Source organism: Ylistrum balloti, unplaced genomic scaffold (genome assembly GCF_031769215.1).
Source record: "Ylistrum balloti isolate Yb309-2 unplaced genomic scaffold, AGI_CSIRO_Ybal_v1 Utg370208, whole genome shotgun sequence".
Taxonomy (NCBI): domain Eukaryota; kingdom Metazoa; phylum Mollusca; class Bivalvia; order Pectinida; family Pectinidae; genus Ylistrum; species Ylistrum balloti.
Window position 1 is genome coordinate 1,062,262 of NW_026782179.1, and position 20,146 is coordinate 1,082,407.

Sequence of the window (20,146 nt, forward strand, 5' to 3'; positions counted from 1 at the left end):
TGTGTTCCTGTTCATCGTGACGCCGGTATCAGTTGATAGGATGAATCACCCTGACGTTCTGACGCCTTCTTCCGTAGTTTGGATGTGTTTGATGCATTAAGGGCGAAACGGTCCAGTAGAATAAGATATATATATATATTTCTCATTACTAAAGTATTCACTTTTCTCTTAAATTGTCTCTGTTGGATTTTGGCATCTTTTGTTTGTTGTTGGTTTTTTTTACTGATGATGAAGAGAGTTGGAGTTATTTCCCTTTTATTCAGCCCCCATATATTCATGTATTTCTGTAATATCTACTTTTTTTACAATGACAAAATTGAAACTGTCCATTGCACTACTATTTTTCCCGGGCACCTGTTGTCTTATTTCCCCGCCCCCTCCCTTCCCTCCCTCCCCCCCCCCCCCCCCCCAAAAAAAAAGACAGAAACACCTAAAAACAAATCGTTGATATGTTATAAAATATCATATTTCTTTTAAATGTAGACATGACATGATTGAGCTGGCGGAAATCAGTCCTCCAAACTAGTCACCACGAATGTCCGTATCTGCATGGGATTCAAAGTAATGGTTGTATTGTCTACTCGAAGTGTCGTATCCGGTGATTTATCAGTATCTAAACATAAAAATATATACATCTAATTCATACAATCTTCAAAAGGACGCTGTCATATGTAGAAATATAAAATGTAAGTAGGTTCAGTGAAATCATTTACAAAAACTGATATGTTCTAAAATATCCCAGGATCAGAACGCGCAACATAAATAAGAGTTCACGAATACCCTTTTGTGATTCTTCATTACGACATATTTCTGACATACATTATATATGTATTATGAATACACTCTTAAAAAGACGTGTGGTTTATTAGTAGGTCCTTCTAGGTCTAGCAGGTCTTTGTAATTAAAAAAAAATAGTTTTCGGATACTTAAAGCAGAGTAAATGGAATAACATACTTACTAATATTTCTATTATCACAACTGCAGAGTATTACAACGTAATTTGCTTGCTAGTAGAAGGACAAATACCAGAACTTTAATATTGATTCGAGGTTGAATGAATTCCACTTTTATAAAAGGCGGCTTTCATCAGTTTGAATATGTTTTCGTGACCCTATATGGATTTAAGTATCGGTTGAAGAACTTACAAACAAGTCGTACTACACTGTTCATTTCCAATCCTCGATAATTACCTGGTATCTTCTTGTCGTACTACAATGTTAATTTTAAATTATCGATACTTACCTGGTACCTTTTCGTTGTGCTGCACTGTTCATTTCCAATTATCGATACTTACCTAGTGCCTGTTTCGTTCTACATTATCAATTTCCATCTCTCGATACTTACCTGGAACCTGTTTGTCGACAATGATATCCCAGCCCATCCTCCTTAGCTGTGACAACGGCAAGTTTGCTCCTAATGTCACCTCATTCTCGATCTTAAGGCCGAACTGAAATATCTGGTTCTGGAATCAAATCGATAACACTATACTGATCATGTAATCAGAAAGACATAATGTGTTACTGTTATATTATAAATGTATTACACGTTTCCCGAAATTTCATCACCACTGACTTGTTGTGATTCAGGAATTGCACAAGAATGGAACCATGAACGAATTTTAGTTTACATTATATTAAAATGACTGTGACACTGGTGAAGGCTGATATGCTGCTACTTAGTGCCAATTATAGCGTGTAGAAGTACAAATGATGGTTGGATTCGCGCTTTAATATTACAAACAGAAACTGATTCATCAGTTCGACAGCTTTAGAATGCTTCTAATACGCGGGTACCATACCAGGTCCAGTGTAACAGGCTGAGAAAGTTCTGGGTCCTCATCCACCTCATACAGATGTTCTAATCTCATCAGGAAGTTATTGTCTCTCAAAGGATCCGTTCCTGGAGTAGGCCATGACTCCATGGTCAGCAAATGCACATTCTCAGGCAAGGGTGTTTTTATTGCCGTCCACTAAAGTAAATATGAAATCGAGACCATCACATTATCAATAAATGGTGCGTGGAAATACTTTTTGCTGTAACTTCAGTATTTTTTCAATACATTTAAGTTCATAAACATTGAATTGATGAGGACAAAATATAAATGGATATGTTCTAGCAATGATTTCTCGTTCATGCATGTATTGATACCGGTATTTTTGGCGTATAAACTTTTTCAATTGCCGTTAAGATGTTACACGCCACTAAAATTTGAGCACAATTAAATAATCAAATTTCAGAAAGTTATACTAAAGCTTAATGTAGATGTGTTAAGAAAAAATGGTCATAACATTCAGGGAAGGAACACGCTAATTACAATTTCAGGAAGTTGATAGTTGGCCAGTAAGAGGTTATGCAAAACCCAACTACTCACTTTGACTCCCCAGTTCTGTATCCACACCTCCTGTCCCCCATTGCCATCCATAAAAGAGAGAGATGGAGCCATGTACAGTTGTAGAGCCAAGTCTCTGTGACAACGGGCTGACTTAGGAATGGTTTCCAAGAACACGTAATGCTTTCCTGTAACAATGGCAACAGTATAACAATTTTTTTACTTTGTGATTTTTCAGAAATTAAAATTGAGTTTAAGATGTCGTCACTTATGTCTCCATGAACATCACTTAGCTCGTTAAACAACTTGATTAATACATTAACAATCATTGAATGAAAATGTACTTATTTCAAATGTACATAATAAAGTGATTTTATTATCTGAAAACCTCGTATGATTAGTCCACGGCCGTCTGAACCAGTCTCGTTCAATGGTTCGCCTACTCCTCTGTGATCGTCAGCCAAGAGGCGACGATGAACCTGCAGCAAAGTTTAAGATATAGAAAATACAATCGGACCTCATTGTTTCGAAGTCGACTGGACCATGGGGTCCGAGTATTCTATTTTTGTGAGCTCGAATATTAAGTGTGAAATTTTGTCGAGACCGATGAAGTACTTCGAGTTATATGAGTTCGAGATAAGGAGGTTCTACAGTATTCAAAATAGTTTATCAACCTTTCTGTTAAGAATACTTTGTAAGAGGAATCGTTCATTTTCATCATTAAGGAAAGAACAATTTTACAATGTAACGTTAAGTAATCAAAGACCTCTTCATATGTCGATAGAACAACACAATGAAAAATAAATCGTACAAATATGGAAACGATATGATAAGATTATTTGAAAGAAATCCGAATGTACAACCTTTAAAATATTGCGCTAATTTTAGGTAATTTTTGTAGGAAACAAATAAATAATGTAGGGAGATTTATTTCATTGAGGATCTTTCGTATGTTCGTTGTCGTTATTCTAAATGTCTGAACAGCTGACTTTATATATATATATCTATATATAGTCGATGCACTTTAAATATAATGTACCATCAGTTCGAGGCTGCCTGGCCGGAGACTAGCGCCACCTTGCGAGCGATCCGTTAGGACGGTAAACTGTATATTTCTGGCTTCGTCCTTAACAACATAAATGTTGATCAGATATTACAAATAATCCACTTTGATATTCAGATATTTTTCTCCATTTACATCCTTTAACGTTATATTATATGTGTAGTTTATCATTTTGAATAGATACTGTGGTCTTACAATGTCCTTTACTTCATTTACTTTTTTTTTTTTTAATTTCAGCATGCTGAAATGCAATCATCAATCATCCTTTTATATTAAAAATATTAAAAAAATACCCGAAGGAAGATTCGAGTGTTAACCGGGTAGTAATTCCCTGCAACATCTTCTGTCTGGTTCAAAGTCCAGGTATCGCGGTGATTGTACCTAGATCGAGCATTTATACGATTTATATATTGGGAAAATAAAAGAACAAACAAACTAATAAACAAATAAATAGATAGATAAATAAACAGATAAATAAATACAGCGATTTGAATAGTTGTAATTTACTTAACTATTGCTAATTGGGTTTAAAGTACAAATGTTACACACCTTTAGGAGTGTTCCTATTCGCAGTAACAAAAGTTACAAAAATTATGCGGATTATTTAACATCCAGGATGGAAAATTGTTTATTGAGTCTGAAATACAAGGTACTGTCATCATTTAATAAAAAATATAGGATGACAAACAAATTGATTACTTGAATATATAAACAATCGAAACAGCAATGTTTGAGGGAAAAAATGTACTATGGACATGCAAGTGAAAGGAGACAAAATTAGGAAAGCTGTCTGTCCTGCCAATCATAGATACTTAGAATTCCTTCAAAATTATAAAAAACGAATGTTTATGCAGCTTTAACTTTCAGGTTAAGAATCTACAAGATCTTGTTAGAGATGGGGACCGGGAATAAGTTTAGTGGGGATGAAGGTAAAGGATGTGGCAACCTGAATTAAGGTCGACAGGAGATCAATCGTTAATGTTTATTCCATATTATAGTCCGTTTCACAATTGACAATCAACTATATGCAACCCCAAATGATGTCTTGCATACACTGGCATTCCAACGCTGTATTATAATCCTGCGGAATGTTTTGTGGTCCGAGTAAATGTTGCATACTCCATGACTGAAAAAGTTGTTACCGCGGAAGTGTTAAAAACGGAATAATGACAAGAAGCGGAAACTGCAAAATTGGATGCGGTAACTAGCAGTACAGGGTACGGAAGCCGGAAACTAGTGACCCCTTTTCTATCTTTATAACGAAACAATACAAAACCACGACTACGGTGAGTGACATACCTTCTCTGGAGTATTTCCCTGCCGTTTGCGTCTGTATAGAAGGTATCAAAAGAATTCAGATTGGTGGAGAATCGGGATATCACTTCTTTACCATAGCCGTCACTGTAAAATAATATTTATTTGATAAGTGTGCAAAAAAAAGATTTCTGTATGCTCGTGTGATTTGATCAGATATTCCTTCGTTTATCTGCAACGGGAGTCAACTGGTTGACCATATTCCATGATTTCTACACACGAAATCGCTAATATCAGTAATTCGAATCCACATATAAAATTATTATACAGAAGGAATCAAATGTTCTTTATCCTTGTGGTATTTCCAGTATCTAGTAAATGTCTTCAATGAAACATATTTGCTTGTCCAACTTTGTTTTCCAATATTATTTTTTACTTCATGACAGAACTGGAAATATTATGTCAAGAAAGGCGATTGAATTTCGACTTACTCTATAGGAATAGGGCCAATGGTCCACTCAAATTCCGCATACTTCTTGTGTTCGTATAATCGTACAACTTGTGAAACCCAGGGGCTGAACTGTTGGTGGACCTCTCTTACCATAGCCTCGCCCTGGGATGTATGTTTAATATATGTAAATTCAGGGGAAAATCATGTAACACAGGTCTTGGTCACGGCACCATAAAAAGTAATCGACACCAAAACATATCTAAACTACACCATGCAGATGGCTTGTCAGGGATGTTTTAGGCTCAGAATTTGAAATATGGGCGGCGATGGAGGAAAACCAACATTGTCATTATCTAGATGTGGATATGCACTAACTACATGATTCTATAAATCTCAAACTTTCATATGTCTGATAATTTTAAAGACTCTCCAGAACCATTCAACTATTCTGATAAATCAATACGCCAAATAAAAATTTCGGAAACCCTAGAGGTCTAAAACTCCTTCAGCAGCATCTACATCCAGCAATCTTAAAGATGGTACCAAACACAAACAAATGAATAGCAATTTTCAGTACAAATGTAGAAGTTGATATGGTAGAGATAAATGATAAATATTAGTTGCATCATACGTCTATTTCGTTCATTTAAGACTCACTGATGAAGTAAATTTTACAAGTACATGGACTTTTATCACAAATCTTGATTCTAAAAACGTACAAACGTTACATATTCCTTGGTCTTAAGGGTGGCCTGGGAAAAGTTGGTGGCAATTGAGCCGTTAGGTCGGAAGATGTATGCCCCCGAGTTCTGGAAGTCATCTTTACTGTTATTACCGCTGTATCCGAGGTAGTACAGATAGTCCTGATTTAACCCTATCGATAATGAGTCTTCCAGCTGCTGCATCTTTGTCAGTTTACCTGTCGTTCCATCAAATGTCAGGCTTAAATGCTGAAAAAGAATCTCTAATAGGTTACGATTATGAAACCATGGCAACTGAAATGCAATATCAGCAACACACTTGACGGAAAACTGTGTAAAAATATGAGAAATAACAAAAATGAAGTGTTTAAGGCACTATCGAGATAAAAACAAATGCAAATGAATGATTTCATTCCGGTGAAATATGTAATTCTGTGTTTCATTGCTTTAATTAAAAGAACGTTCTTGTAAGACGGAGAAAAATGATTTTGTTGAAATATCTATATCAAATAGGTTAGGCAATTGCCAAAACAAGATACGCCTTATCTTCAAACGTTTTAGTGTTTACCTCGTTTTTCAATATTATGTCAGCCTTGGGTTCTGCCTCATTAACAATATTCTCTTTAACTGGGGCGTCTTCTTTTTGATCAAATGTTTCTAGAACGAAAAACAAATAGAATCCGACGGCCGGAAGAGGTCCTCTGAACACTAGGTCGTGGTCAGCCATAGTTCCTTTTCGTTCAGGGATCTTATGTGTAGCATTAGACACTGGGATAAACTGTAACCAACAGAATTGTATTGACAAACAGTTTATTTGTCAGATAGTGCAGATACAAGAAACAAAAACCTAAAACCTATTGTATTTTATCGTAATACAAGTTTATCTTTCAAGTTAAACTTCTATATTACTTAATTGTTAAATGCGGACGTTTGCTTATATGAACTGCAGCTATCGGAATCAAAGTGCAACCTAATCGAGAAAAAAATCATTATCTCGACTTTAATTTATTTTCTTAAAAGTGGCAGGAACCATCTGTTCCCTTAGAATTGCGTAAGCACACAGGTGAATAGCATCTCAACACAAAGTTATTATACATGTACTTTTGTAGTGTTTCCTGTGAAGCGTTTTTGTTTAAGTGTGTTTAAAGAAGATGGTTAAGTATAACTTAAAGCTATAATTCTATATATGGTATATTAGAACTCGGGAACTGGATACAAGCGGGATAACTCGCGTAAATGGCGATTAGGAAAGCGATCGAGAAACACATTTTTTGTTGGATGTACGTGTTTTATACATTTCCAGTCAAGATTCTATGTTATCCCGCAACTCAAAAATTATTTCTTATGTCCAGCTTGATTACTCGGTTTGTTCGGGAAATACATTTCAAATATGGTGGTGGCAACGTCACAATTTTGAATCTGGCCATTTGTCGTATTTTGGCCTTAATCCTTTTCTACTACAGCTTACTCACACTGGAAGACATTTTGTTTACAGTTGATGTTTGTTCTGTGCATGTGTTATATACAGTTGTATATGATTAAAATTACAGTCTGATGATAAACAGCAAGATATTTCCTGTTATTGATTAAAATCTTAATGTGCGTCTTTCAGCGAAAACTAACTGATATTTATGGCGGTACACTTGAAATATTTGATAATCAATTTATCATGAAGTCGCTTAAAGGAAATAAGTGTTAAGTGGGGGCAACCGTGCGATGCGTACTTGATCCCTCAGAGGAAGACATACAAACATCCGACTGAGAGAGAAGCATTTGACTAAAACATGCCATGAGAAAATGTTTGTTTACACGAATCTGCTCTCGCTGCAATAGCTTACCTGTACATCTAGACGAGTGCCATCTTTGTCCGTGACGTAGAAGTTGGTACCTATAACTGGTATCCTGAAGTATGCTTGAACCTCTCGACCGAGGGGATTATACGCTAGGACTACAACCTGGTAGGTATAGATATATACTAAAAAAACATGCAATATTGTCTTATAAATACATAACATTTTAGAGGAATATTTCCGTCTACATTTCAGAGAGAACAAAGAAAATTGTCATGGATGTAGCAATTTGAAACCTACTGTAAATCGCTTATATTTCGCGTGGGATTTATTTTCGCGATAGTACGTAAGGAAATCCAACCGCGAATTTAATCCATCTCTATAATTTGTACTCAAATAGCCATGTATGGCATCCATGCCTATCATTCGCAAACTTTACTTGAAGTAGTTTCCAGACCAGCATTCGCGAAATCATGATGTATTCGCAAATATTTCTGGAGATGTAAGTCAGCGAAATAAAGTATTCGCAAAATCTAAGTGGTTTACAGTAATATAGTCACCTTTAAACGATGCTATAGAAACTAAAGACACCATCGCTGAGTTACATATCTCACCATGGATACAAATTGGTGTTTAAAAACTATGATCAATATATTTCTCTATACCGGGTTATGATTCTCAGTCATCCAGCACTGGCTGATGTTGAGAAGGGGACAGAAGCTTTGTTGTGGAGGTCCGAGAGAGGAACCAACAGTGAGCATTTCACTTAAAGCGACGTTCATTATCATCTGTAATAGATAAAATAATAAATAACAAGTAACAAACACTTGCACTGATATTTCTGATATCAATGGAATACAATAGGTTTTTTTAAAAAAAAAAAAAAAAACAAAAAACAAAACAAAACTATCTATATAACTATTATTAAACTATATATTAATCACAAGACAAAAACAGTCAGAGATATTTATTCAAACATAATAACTACATTTGTATCTTTATTTGTTGACTATAAGAAAGGAACAATACCATTGCTGTATAACACATGTAACACAATTTCTTTATAGAGAGGTTATATCTTCGAATAAAAAGTGCACTGTTTTATCGTGAATTACACAGAACAGTTTCCAAGTCAGTTAGCACAAACACTCTGGTGTATACATTACAATTTGCGCCTACCTGACATTCGTTGATCCCATTAGCCAGTCTCTGAGCGTAATCATTTGCTACATGTTGTTTTTCTGTTCCACTTCATCAAAACAATCATAACAATACATAAGACATAGGGAAGATGTACGAATTAACAAAATGTTAAAACTTCTGTAAAACTCTCCGACTTTCACCAATCCTGTTTAAACATCGAATTAGGGGGATTTTCTGACTGTATTGTATCATAGAGAACAGATAATGGTATGCACTAAGAATGATTTCTCGAGCAAACAAGCAAAGCCTTGGGATCATCATCATCATCATCATCATCATCATCATCATCATCCATCATTCACCATCATCATCATCATCATCATCATCATCATCATCCATCATTCATCATCATCATCATCATCATCATCATCATCATCATCATCATCATCATCCATCATTCACCATCATCATCACCATCATCATCATCATCATCATCACCATCATCATCATCATCATCATCATCCATCATTCACCATCATCATCATCATCATCATCATCATCATCATCATCATCATCATCATCATCATCGACGCCGCCACCACTACCACCACCACCACCACCATCATTCATCATCATCCATCATTCATAACCATCATCATCGTCATCATTATCACCACCATCATCGGTTAATTACTTGCAATACTTACGAAATCGCATCGTGATGCTGAAGCACAGCCATAGCCTCCCCTAGGAGAAAACGGGTAAAAACGAAAGTACAAATATACTTAAATAGGTACAGGCAGTTGTTTTTATATTATTCATTTTCTGTCAAAAGATAGATAATACAATATTAGTTTCTTATAAAGATAAACAATAAGAATGCAATGTTTCGCTTTAGTTGATAAATACATTTGTCTTAATCTAGTAAAGGTCTTACGTAATGTATTAACTTGCTCGCCTCTGTAGAACCCAAGTGCTGACACCTGCTTACACACCTGAAATATATAATTTGAAATCAAGGTTTGATTTAAGGAAAAAAATCATTCATATTGTTCAGGTATAATGTTTCATTTCTCATTGTTTTGCCTCTTGCTGAAAATAACAATAGCCGATATCTTACTCGTAAGGAATTATTGATATCACTACGAAAGCTATCTGTTTATGTATTTCAACGTTACCACTAGCCTAGCTGTCACACACAGTGTTAGAACATACCAATCAACTTGATACATACATACCTTATACTACTTGCTAATGGAGTTAGATTAATAAAGTAAGATTCCTATATCTCGTCAAATGCGAGCCATTAAAACACTATCATGCTTAAAACACTAAGTCGATTTCCTCGTTCACATACTCATCTTATGTGTGACAAGGACTTGTTTATATATGTATATTTCATTCTTTGTTCTATTTTTCAAGTTTTCCATTATAACATATAAGATATTACAATACTAAAACATGTTTACACTCGCACATTTATTTATTTGTGATTTTTAGTACAATCTTTCACACAAGTGCATCATCATCATCATCATCATCATCATCATCAACATCACAGAGATTATTTCTTATACACTTAACATCTGTAATTAATAATATGATATGAAGAAATATTTGAACACCATTATGTTAAACATTTGTATATGTTTTTCTAAGCTGTGGGACAACCTGAGTATAGATAAGACATATTCCATGTCAGATTGTATCGGACATGAGCCCGGAACTAATTTCCTGATTATCACGATGACTGGCTTAATAACACGTATATGAATATATAAAAGTCTTTCAACAGACGCAAATTGATAAATAGGATAATGCTGGAATATAGAACTATTTTCATATTTGCAGCTGCTCTCTGTTTAAGTGAGTATTCATTTTGCATTAGTAAAATCGTTGCATCAAGAATTATATAACTATACTACGTACTGTATATACAGGTATCAACACTGTATATCAGTGATTTTTCACCTTAATTCGATGAAATATTATTTTTACAGATTTTTCCTTTGTTGGTGCCGAATTTTGTTATGCCCAGGAGGGGTACACCGACATCTTAGATGGGACTGTGAAATACAAATTATATTCGGAATATTGTAGTTACGACCAATATTGCTGTGGAGGAACATACACCACGTCATGTTGTTACACTCACATCATGTAAGTGAAGCAACGTTAAGACAATCATATGCTACTGTTTTAAATATTATGGTAACTGTTTGTTTACAGATACATCAACATTTTTAATGGACTTTCTATTTGACATAATATTGACGTGGATCTCGAACTACGTTTCATTCACTTAAACGTCATAGACGAACTACGTTTTATTCACTTAAACGTCATGGACGAACTACGTGTTATTCACTTAAACGTCATAGACGAACTACGTTTTATTCACTTAAACGTCATAGACGACCTACGTTTCATTCACTTAAACATCATGGACGAGCTACGTTTCATTCACTTAAACGTCATAGTCGACTTTTAAATAATGATGATAACCATATGATGGATTATGATATCCTCCAAACCCACTAATAAGGTAATTTCGAAGTCAATACTGATAAGGTTTGTTTTCCTATATTGCCATCAGTCAGTTTCACCTTCTACGTCCTTCGTTCATCAGGTTTTCTGCTCATTCAGCCATCATATATAAGGTTTTTGTAACTGTTAAAAAACCACCAAGTATTTTGTCTTTCTGCTTATCACATTTTTATCTGGTATTTCAGCCATTTAACATACAGTATTTGCTCCGAAGATTGTCTTTACCAAGATTATAGAAATAAAAACTTATTTTCTGCAGATCGGTCGGAACCATTGCAGGCATTGCCGTGGGCAGTGTTATCGGTTTGGCATTCTTCACTCTCTGCATTGTGTGCTGTGTCTGCGTTCAGAGAGGAACACGACGTTCAGGACGTATAATTCTACGTGCCAGGAAACCGAAACCCACTGCTGTTATTACCGCTCCACGTAAGTAGACTTTTTACTGTCATAGTGGTTTTTTTGTTAAATTAATATAACAAGAGATCGCGACTCATGATCCGGATAAACTTTCATTGGCTGAGTAAAAGTACTGTGTGGATTGTCTGCGAATGGTGTAAAGCTTTCTTTTGCTCATATTTTGTCCACATTTTATCGAATTTATATTTGAAATATGATTCCATAAATATGTCAATATTTTCTTTGTTGTGTTTGTGTTAAAATGAAAATATACCGTAGAATCTATATAACAGAATAAAAACCGTTCAAGAAGTATTGAATTAAAATATCAGTAATTATGATTATTACTATTATGTTAACTGAAACAACCCATAACTTACTATTTTTGACAGAAAAAAATCTAAATTAAAAAAAAAAAAAACGTAACACTAAATACTCTGAAGTATTCAAAATGTTTTTGTTGGTAACAAAATTCACATTCATATTTGAAGTATCTATATTTCGACCTTTGGATATTTGTGAGGATAGCGATGTCAAAAGTAGGTCAACATGGTATAAGGAGCTCCTGGGATACTACATAAATCAGGATATGTGTATAAACTACTGCCATCAGCATTACAATGAAAATTCAGAACATCTATGTTTTAATCAGTATAATAATTTCACGTTAATCGCTGTTTGCTGTGATTATTACTTCCATAGTTTAAGCAATGCGAGATGAAATTATCCATATTTAGATATAAAAACACCGATGTAATCTATTTCTCCATTCAGAGCAGGTAACTAAACTGGTTACTTAGTATGAGGAGGACAATGAGGAAATACTTTTGTTTTCTTTGTAGCGGTTGTCAACCCTGTTGGCGCCTACCCTGCCCAGACTGCCTACTCTCAGCAAACCCAGTACCCACAGAATACCCAGTACCCACAGAATGCCCAGTACCCTCAACATCCCGGAGGATACATGGTTAACTATACACCGGATGGACAATATACAGGCGGAACAAATCCTTCGACGTCAACAGCCCCAGCATACGCTACTGTTGTAAAGCACAGCACCGCTCCACCAATGTATTAAAACTATAAAAGGATCTCCTTTTGGCTATACTACCATACTATACTACTTTCAATCAAGAACAAAGATATTCCATGTTGGCTCATATTTCTAAATTGGTCGACTTGATCAGATTCTAGCATAAATTCTACCAGTATTATAGTAGTATAGTTGTATCAATGAATATGAAGCTTTTGAATCGACCTAGAAAGGACTCAATCGCTCAGATGGAATTTCGCATTGTTAATGACACAATAAACTTATTTATCAATTACATTGACTAAGTCAGCTTTGATATATTGCAATTTTATAAGTAATTCAACATTTCTATTTGTGTATAAATAATTAAAAAAGATGTTGAGTCTTCATAGAAATATAGGGGGAAAATGCAAAAAAGATGTATGGAAGCTGCGATGAATGCTTTGTCATGTTCTAGTCCTGTTCATGTTTTGTAATGTTCGTCCTTTCTGCCTTTTCCTTCCTTTTTATACATTACAGACACGATTGAAGGTCAATAGTGATTGGCAAACACAATCTTAGAATAAAATACACAAATAAAATTACAGAGTATTGAATTAAGTACGAAAGAAAGAAATGTGGCAGAATAAATGCTCTCATTCAAAGCTCTCAAATTCTGCCAGCTTTATAATATCTGTATTGGAAGTCTGTTATAAAGTTGTGTGGCAATACAAAATGAAAGGCGATGACAAATTAAGTGATAATAGATGAATCTTCTAAGGTATATATAAGAAGTTGTCTACCTGACCGGTTGGCTATCAAATGTGACTCATTACCTGTAGTATGTCAGCCTGAAATAGTTTTTATACTTGAAGAGATGGTCGGTGGGTGAAGTTGCTATCGAGAATCATTACCTGTAAAAAGTTGTTTGTCCGCCTGACATAGTCCTTAAGAGCTGGTCGACTGGTGAAGTAGCCGGTCCAGTAACTGTGAGGGTGGTCACTGTAAGGAAAAAAATCGTCCGACTTGGAGTTCCATAGTTGATTCAGACGGTTCCTCTGCGCCAAGTAACAGGACGGTGTAGAATACATAACGTTGACGTCACTTCCGTTACTTTGCTGTAAACAGCAGAATGTTGTTAATGTTAATTTAATGCTGCTTATTTTAGGTGTTAGATATTAGGTTGTACAAAAGACACACAAGTGAATAACAACTTTTGATACATACTTAGAGGTAAAAACTTCAGGGCCAAACAATGACTTAAACTGTGTCATATTGCTAAATCATATAGCTTATTTGGCCTTTTAGGACTCGTTAGTGCTAGATTACCGGGTATTTATTTTACTTTCATATTTTATTGAAGACGCCTTGCTTTTAAATTGTAAGATATCCCCCAAACCACGCGACAGACTCTTTTTACATAAGTCTCTTATCATGATCATTGACTTCAACGAAACCAACATGGACATCAATCTGTATGATAAGCGTGATGATTTAAATTGTCCTATTTTGAATTTGCCATTTCGGAAAAGCAACATCCAGGCACCCCAACCTGTTTGCACTTGATTCGATATTCCATGTTCCTAAATTCCTAATATTTTAGTGCAAGATGTATTCAACTGACAGACAAACTCAAAGCACTGGTTTTCAGGCGATGTAGATTGATGGAAATTATGGAGAAATTCTACGGTCCTAATAACGGCCTTACTGAGAAATTATATGATATGATATTAAACTGGATGTCGTATTTTCATTTGAGAATTTAACAGTATTTACTTGGATAGACCAAGATTTACATGGCCGATATCTGGATAACGTAGAAAACGCGGATTCTTCTGAAACACCTGGTTTTATTCTCTTTATTCTTTACCATAAGTCTCAGTTTAAATATATCTTTTGTTCATATTTGCCATATATTGCATTTGAGTTTGGAGTATTTACATGTTCATAAGTTTGTTATATCCTGTTGTTTTCTTCACCTAGGCTACGAAAAAAATTATTTCTGAACTATTGAAAGTTGTGTATGAGCAGCATTACCGACGAATATTAAAACTAAAAAAATCATATTGCTGAAAATATTTCTGAAAATGACAGCTTGTCACGGAAAACCAACTGTAAACATTTATTTTGTTTCGCTGTAACCTCACCTGAGCATTGACGTATTTGATTAGCTTATCCATGTTTTTAAACCACGTGTGGGCATTTTGGTACTGGAAATCCGACCCCATTGTCATCATGATGCTATTGGTGTGATAGTGTTTCATCTGTAACATAAAACCTATGTAAGACTGGTCTCATCAAGAATTTTAATGCAAAATTTCTCACCTGTGTTGTTGACGTATTTTGTAACGGTTTTTCACATTAAGGAAGATAAAGTAACTTAAAATCAGCGCGCTTGGGAGTTAATGATGCTTCCATGTCCGGGACTCATTAGTGTATTCATCAAAATTATATATAGTTTTGCAATTTAAACATTTCAATGACGTCACGTTGTTTTACAACGACCTTGAGCTGTCGGTAGCGACTGACATGTCAGTGTATTAGCGTGTTGTTCAATCTATTTTTTTGTGTGTGAGGTGTTATCTATAATGATACTGTTAGCATTGCCTTGTGTTGCCAAATGTTATGTACGTAGATTTATTTGTTCAATATCTCGGACAATTGCTGTCATTGTTTGAGAGGACTTATCCTAAAATAAACCCGGATAGCGTCACACAAACAAATTAAGAAGAACAGTGATGTATTTCTGTAAAGTACAAATGAATAGCGTCGATGCTCATTTTGCGATGTGTTTACTGCAGTATTAGTTACAGTTGCTATGAATTACATCGAACAGCACTGAAGAGTTCCAGAACGAATATGGGGCCAGTATCAATGCTACTCGTAAAATTGTTTTAATATTTCCGGGCGAATATGTAAAGTTGCGTTTATTCAATGAAAAATGTCTCCTTACTAGAATCCTGACTGATCATAAAATGAGCAGTAACTTTTTTGCAAGGACTGCTATGTTTTAAAAATTTACCAAGGCAAAAAAGAGTCAAGTTTGTGATTTACGAGAAAAGTTTGCGTTGGTGAAATTTGTGATCGGTGTTAATGCTGTTCCTTTTCAGGTCACGTGACGGAAAACACAGACATTTAACAACTAGGTATCACAGGCGTATCACCAAGGCGCATGAACTTTGACAAACCATATCTTTTGTATGCATACTTATTTCAAATACCATTTCTGGATAGCTTAATCAAGAGATTGTTCCCAATATCACATTTTTATCGTGCAAAATGTCGGCAACAGGCAGACAAATTCACAATACAGAGTTTCAAGAGATGATAATCGATGAAGATTATGGCGAGGTTTTATGATCGTGATAAAGATAACACCGGGATATGTTCTATTTCCTTGTACGATTTGAAGTCGGGCGTGTTTCATACTCATTCTTATGCCTTGTAGTTCTGTTACTGTTAACCTTCTTCGGAACGTTACTTGCTTATGATGACCAAGATTTACATAAGACAATTGTCGAGGAAGCATGAGATGCTTACCTTGTACCTTTCCTGAAGTATATGTGTAAATTTTTCTTTCGTTTATATTTTGCAATAGTTTAATCGAAATCGAGTATGTGTTAAGTTTCGTGTCGGTATTACCTGATCATGTGCAGCCTTGATAAAATCTGCAACCTTCTGCTTCACGTTGTTGTCATTAAGATGATCGTCATCCTATGAGGGAAGGGTAAATTTACAATGTTATTTTCTTGACATTGTTACACCTGCTGAGTTCATCCGATATAAACCAATCACATTCTTTATTTCCTTTCTTAAATTTTACGACATATTTACCATAGAAGATCTATTTTAGTGACAAAAACATAAATTCATCATATATTAATTTGGGATCATTTGTTCCGTATACGACGGCGGTGAGGGATTTATGTGGACAATGTTAACAAAGTCTAGATTAAAGGAAAATATATTACCATTATTGGATCATCCTTACAGTTAATATCCCAACAGAATCCCGAAGGAGGACCGTAACCATTATACAACACACCAGTAAACAGCTGGGCCGTTTTACCTAGATATGTACAATGACACAGTCAACATGCAATATAATGGTAAACAGCTTGACCGTCCTGGCGACATGTAGAACACAATAAAATGATGTGATATATTGTTTAGACATATAAACCTCAACATTATTAACATGCAATAAACCGGCAAAGTATCTGATCCGATTCTCACGATTTTCGTGCAAGAAGTCGTCAACAGACGGACATACTCGTAACACAGGGTTACAAAAGATGCAGGATGATGAAAATTATGGCGAAGTTTTACAGTCGTCATAGCGATCTTATTCTATGTCTTTGTGGTATATGAATCTGGACATGTTTGATGCTCGTCATTCTGCCTACTGGTTCCGTTGTTGTATACCTTGTTCTTATGGAGAAAGTGACATTGCCTATTTGGAATGACCAAGATCTACATAGCGGTTGTCGTCGATGAAGCAGAAGACGCATAATCTTTTCGAACACATGGTCTTATTTTTCTAGTACTTTTCAGGAGTGTCAGTATATATCTTTCCTTTGTTTATATTTTGCCTTAGTTTTACTGAGTTTGGATTGTAATGATGTATAGATGTTTGTATTTTCTTGTTGTTTCTTGATTGATATATATAACATATATATATGCACTTTCAGCTTATCCGCCCATTCTGGAATTTAAGACATGGTTTAAAATAGGACTCTTTTTAATAACAATGTAAAAATTAGTTTAAAAAGTTTGTACAGAGCATTACCGCCTTATAAACTTATGAGATGTGACATATATTTTCCAGTCATAATGAAATTAAATATTTTAAAACAGGGGGTACATTGAACATATTTTTCTTGATTTTAAGAAAACAAGCCCACAATAAGATCAACTAAATCTGATGTTCATAACTGCTGAATTTACCTAGGTTATTTGGGCTACCTCGCCATACGAATTCCATGTTCGTTTGGTTCAACCTGACGTCTTTGTCAGCATGGTCAAGACGGCCAATAAACAGTCCATCATAGCCCATCTTGATTCAAAAAGGAAGAGCACGCAGGTCAACTGAAGGTATTATTGATGTTTGTGTCTACTATTTTTCATCTATGATCCGTTCTCTCAAAGAAAACATTGAAAAATTAGGTGCAATTTTCGTCCTTGCGAAGGATGTATTCTTTAATCATTTACAGAGAATTAGATTTATTTGCTCAAGACTTTACCTTCACGAAGAAAAAATATTAATGTATTTATTGATTGATCAAGAGGTAATTTTGAGAATGCAGATACCCTTCGTCTTAGGAGTAAGGGACTAGATACATGAATATTCTTTAGATTATCATTGTTCTAAATTAACTTCTTAAATGGGAAGATCAAGGATCGAAAAGAAATTAAATAGTTTGTAATATTGACATTTCGATGATATGTTAAAGTTTTATTATTGTATGTCATTCATTATCGAATACATCTACTTTAAGGTGCAAAGTACCTGAGCAAATAACGACGCTTGCTCCCGTGAGTGACCGAAGGGATCTATTTGCCAAGCAACGCGGGGTCGTCCACAGTCTCCGAAATTATGTTTGAGGAACTCAAATCCGAGTGTGTGTTGATCTATAATGGCGTTGTAATGAGTGGAGGCTTCATCGTTCATACACCAACCGCCTAGGATGAATTCTAGTCGACCTATAAAGAAAGTATATTTTCATTGCTTGTGTCGTTAATGAAGCAGAAGACGCTAACCCTTCAAGCACATCAGATCTTATTGTCCTTGTACTTTTTCAGAAGTCTCCCTGTAGGTCTTTCTATTGTTCAAATTTTGCCCAAGGTTGATTGAATTTCGGTTTTGATTATTATTATGTTAATATGATGACGGAATACCTTGTCTTACTTTCCTTGTATTTTTTCAAAAGTCTACTTGTAATAATTTTTCTTGCTCATATGTTTGTTTGTTTTATCGCAGTCTGAATTAAAATTCTGTTGACATGTCAGTATTTTCTTCCTTGTTCTGCAGCAACGTTGATAGCCATGTTATCTTAGTATGTAGATTAAAAGAGTATAAAAATGATGTACAAGAAAAATATTACCTTGATTGACGAGGTTTTGAACGCTTTCGCGCGTAACGTTGTTTTGTTCCCGCCACCACCTGGCGAAAAAGGCAACTTCCACATAGATGAACCTCTTGGATGGATCCCGTAACAACTCCGGAATAACGGAGTCTAAGATATATTGTACCCCAGCAGTCTGAATAGAATTTTGGTCTGGGAGTAAAACGAAGAAAATATAACACCATAAAACAAAGTATAGTATCATCTGGAACCATGCATGATATGAAAATGTAGAAACAAACAATATTGAGATCTACTGTATAAAACCACAACATGAGCAAAAGAAAAGACGAACATGTGAGTGTTAAATACTGGTGCTTGGCAATTTCGTTTAATGCCAATGATAAAGATCGTTAATTACATCAGAAGTATTTAATGCTTTTAGATAAAATTAATTTTCTATTGTAATTATACATATATACGTGTTGTATTTTAGCAGACTTTGTGATATCCTTTTTTTTCAAACTATCGTTTCTTATTTTCAATATATTTATTTAAATAAATAGTGAAGTGTTTAGTGTTGTAAAGAAAATATAACAATATAATTAATCTAGCTATAGACAAAAAACTAAACCGAAAGATCATATTCTGAAGCGTGGATGACTCGCCTCCGTAATAGTACTGATCAACCGTCTTTAGCCAGCCAACGTCGTCATGTGTGTGAGGTATCAAATGGACGTTCAACATGTCGTCTCGTGTCTGAGGACAGGACTGTTGGGGAACGTACGGATATAACAGAGTACAATAACTGAGCAGCTAATCTTAAATATTAAAAACCACTTATGTTTTATATCGATTCAAACACATTACAGGAAGAAACTATGAAGATAACACACTAGACATATAACTTTGGATACAAATGAAAGATCCGTGGTGGGGTGAATGATTAATGTTTGAATATGAAAAAGACTATTCCTAACACTTAAGGCATATAACTGTTATTCATCCAAACCCGAGACAATATTTTTGTTTACATACAGATATTTCAGCTCCCCAAAAATGGTTCCGAAAAAAATACATTATTAGGTTACAAAATATTTCATAATATGAAATGATGCTTCATAACATGTAGCTTTAAGCGCTATTAAACAAATACAGAGAGGCATACTGAAAAGGACCACCAATGATAACGAAAAATATAAAATTACAAATTTAATATGTAACACTCTCTTTATGCTTACATTGTAGCCACACGTATCGACAGGTTCCTGTTCATTCCTCCATGTGAACTCCGGGCGTGCCTCACTCCCCAAGGGGAGGACTGCACCCACGAAAACGAGGAGCAGGGAACACAGCATCCCTTATTTGAAATGAATTGTTAGTGATATTGTAATGTTG

The 20,146-nt window shown here is 35.0% G+C and overlaps 2 protein-coding genes across 2 annotated transcripts; one reads left to right on the forward strand and one right to left on the reverse strand.

The window, feature by feature from the left end:
* Nucleotides 1-509: 509 nt before the first annotated feature.
* Nucleotides 510-20,106, reverse strand: LOC132551618 (lysosomal alpha-mannosidase-like). The gene is made up of 25 exons (XM_060215795.1): nt 19,990-20,106; nt 19,417-19,519; nt 18,788-18,961; nt 18,193-18,386; nt 17,631-17,739; nt 16,655-16,752; nt 16,326-16,397; nt 14,831-14,947; nt 13,598-13,801; nt 9,669-9,726; nt 9,439-9,478; nt 8,768-8,837; nt 8,254-8,376; nt 7,637-7,753; nt 6,367-6,576; nt 5,817-6,047; nt 5,138-5,259; nt 4,692-4,793; nt 3,686-3,773; nt 3,369-3,455; nt 2,718-2,808; nt 2,372-2,517; nt 1,799-1,969; nt 1,345-1,462; nt 510-613 (listed from the first exon to the last, which is right to left on the reverse strand). The coding sequence occupies exons 1-25, from the start codon at nt 20,104-20,106 to the stop codon at nt 510-512; spliced, it is 3,066 nt and encodes a 1,021-aa protein (XP_060071778.1).
* Nucleotides 7,641-12,882, forward strand: LOC132551619 (uncharacterized). The gene is made up of 4 exons (XM_060215796.1): nt 7,641-7,756; nt 10,732-10,891; nt 11,538-11,704; nt 12,517-12,882. The coding sequence occupies exons 1-4, from the start codon at nt 7,708-7,710 to the stop codon at nt 12,747-12,749; spliced, it is 609 nt and encodes a 202-aa protein (XP_060071779.1). The 5' UTR covers nt 7,641-7,707; the 3' UTR covers nt 12,750-12,882.
* Nucleotides 20,107-20,146: the final 40 nt, after the last annotated feature.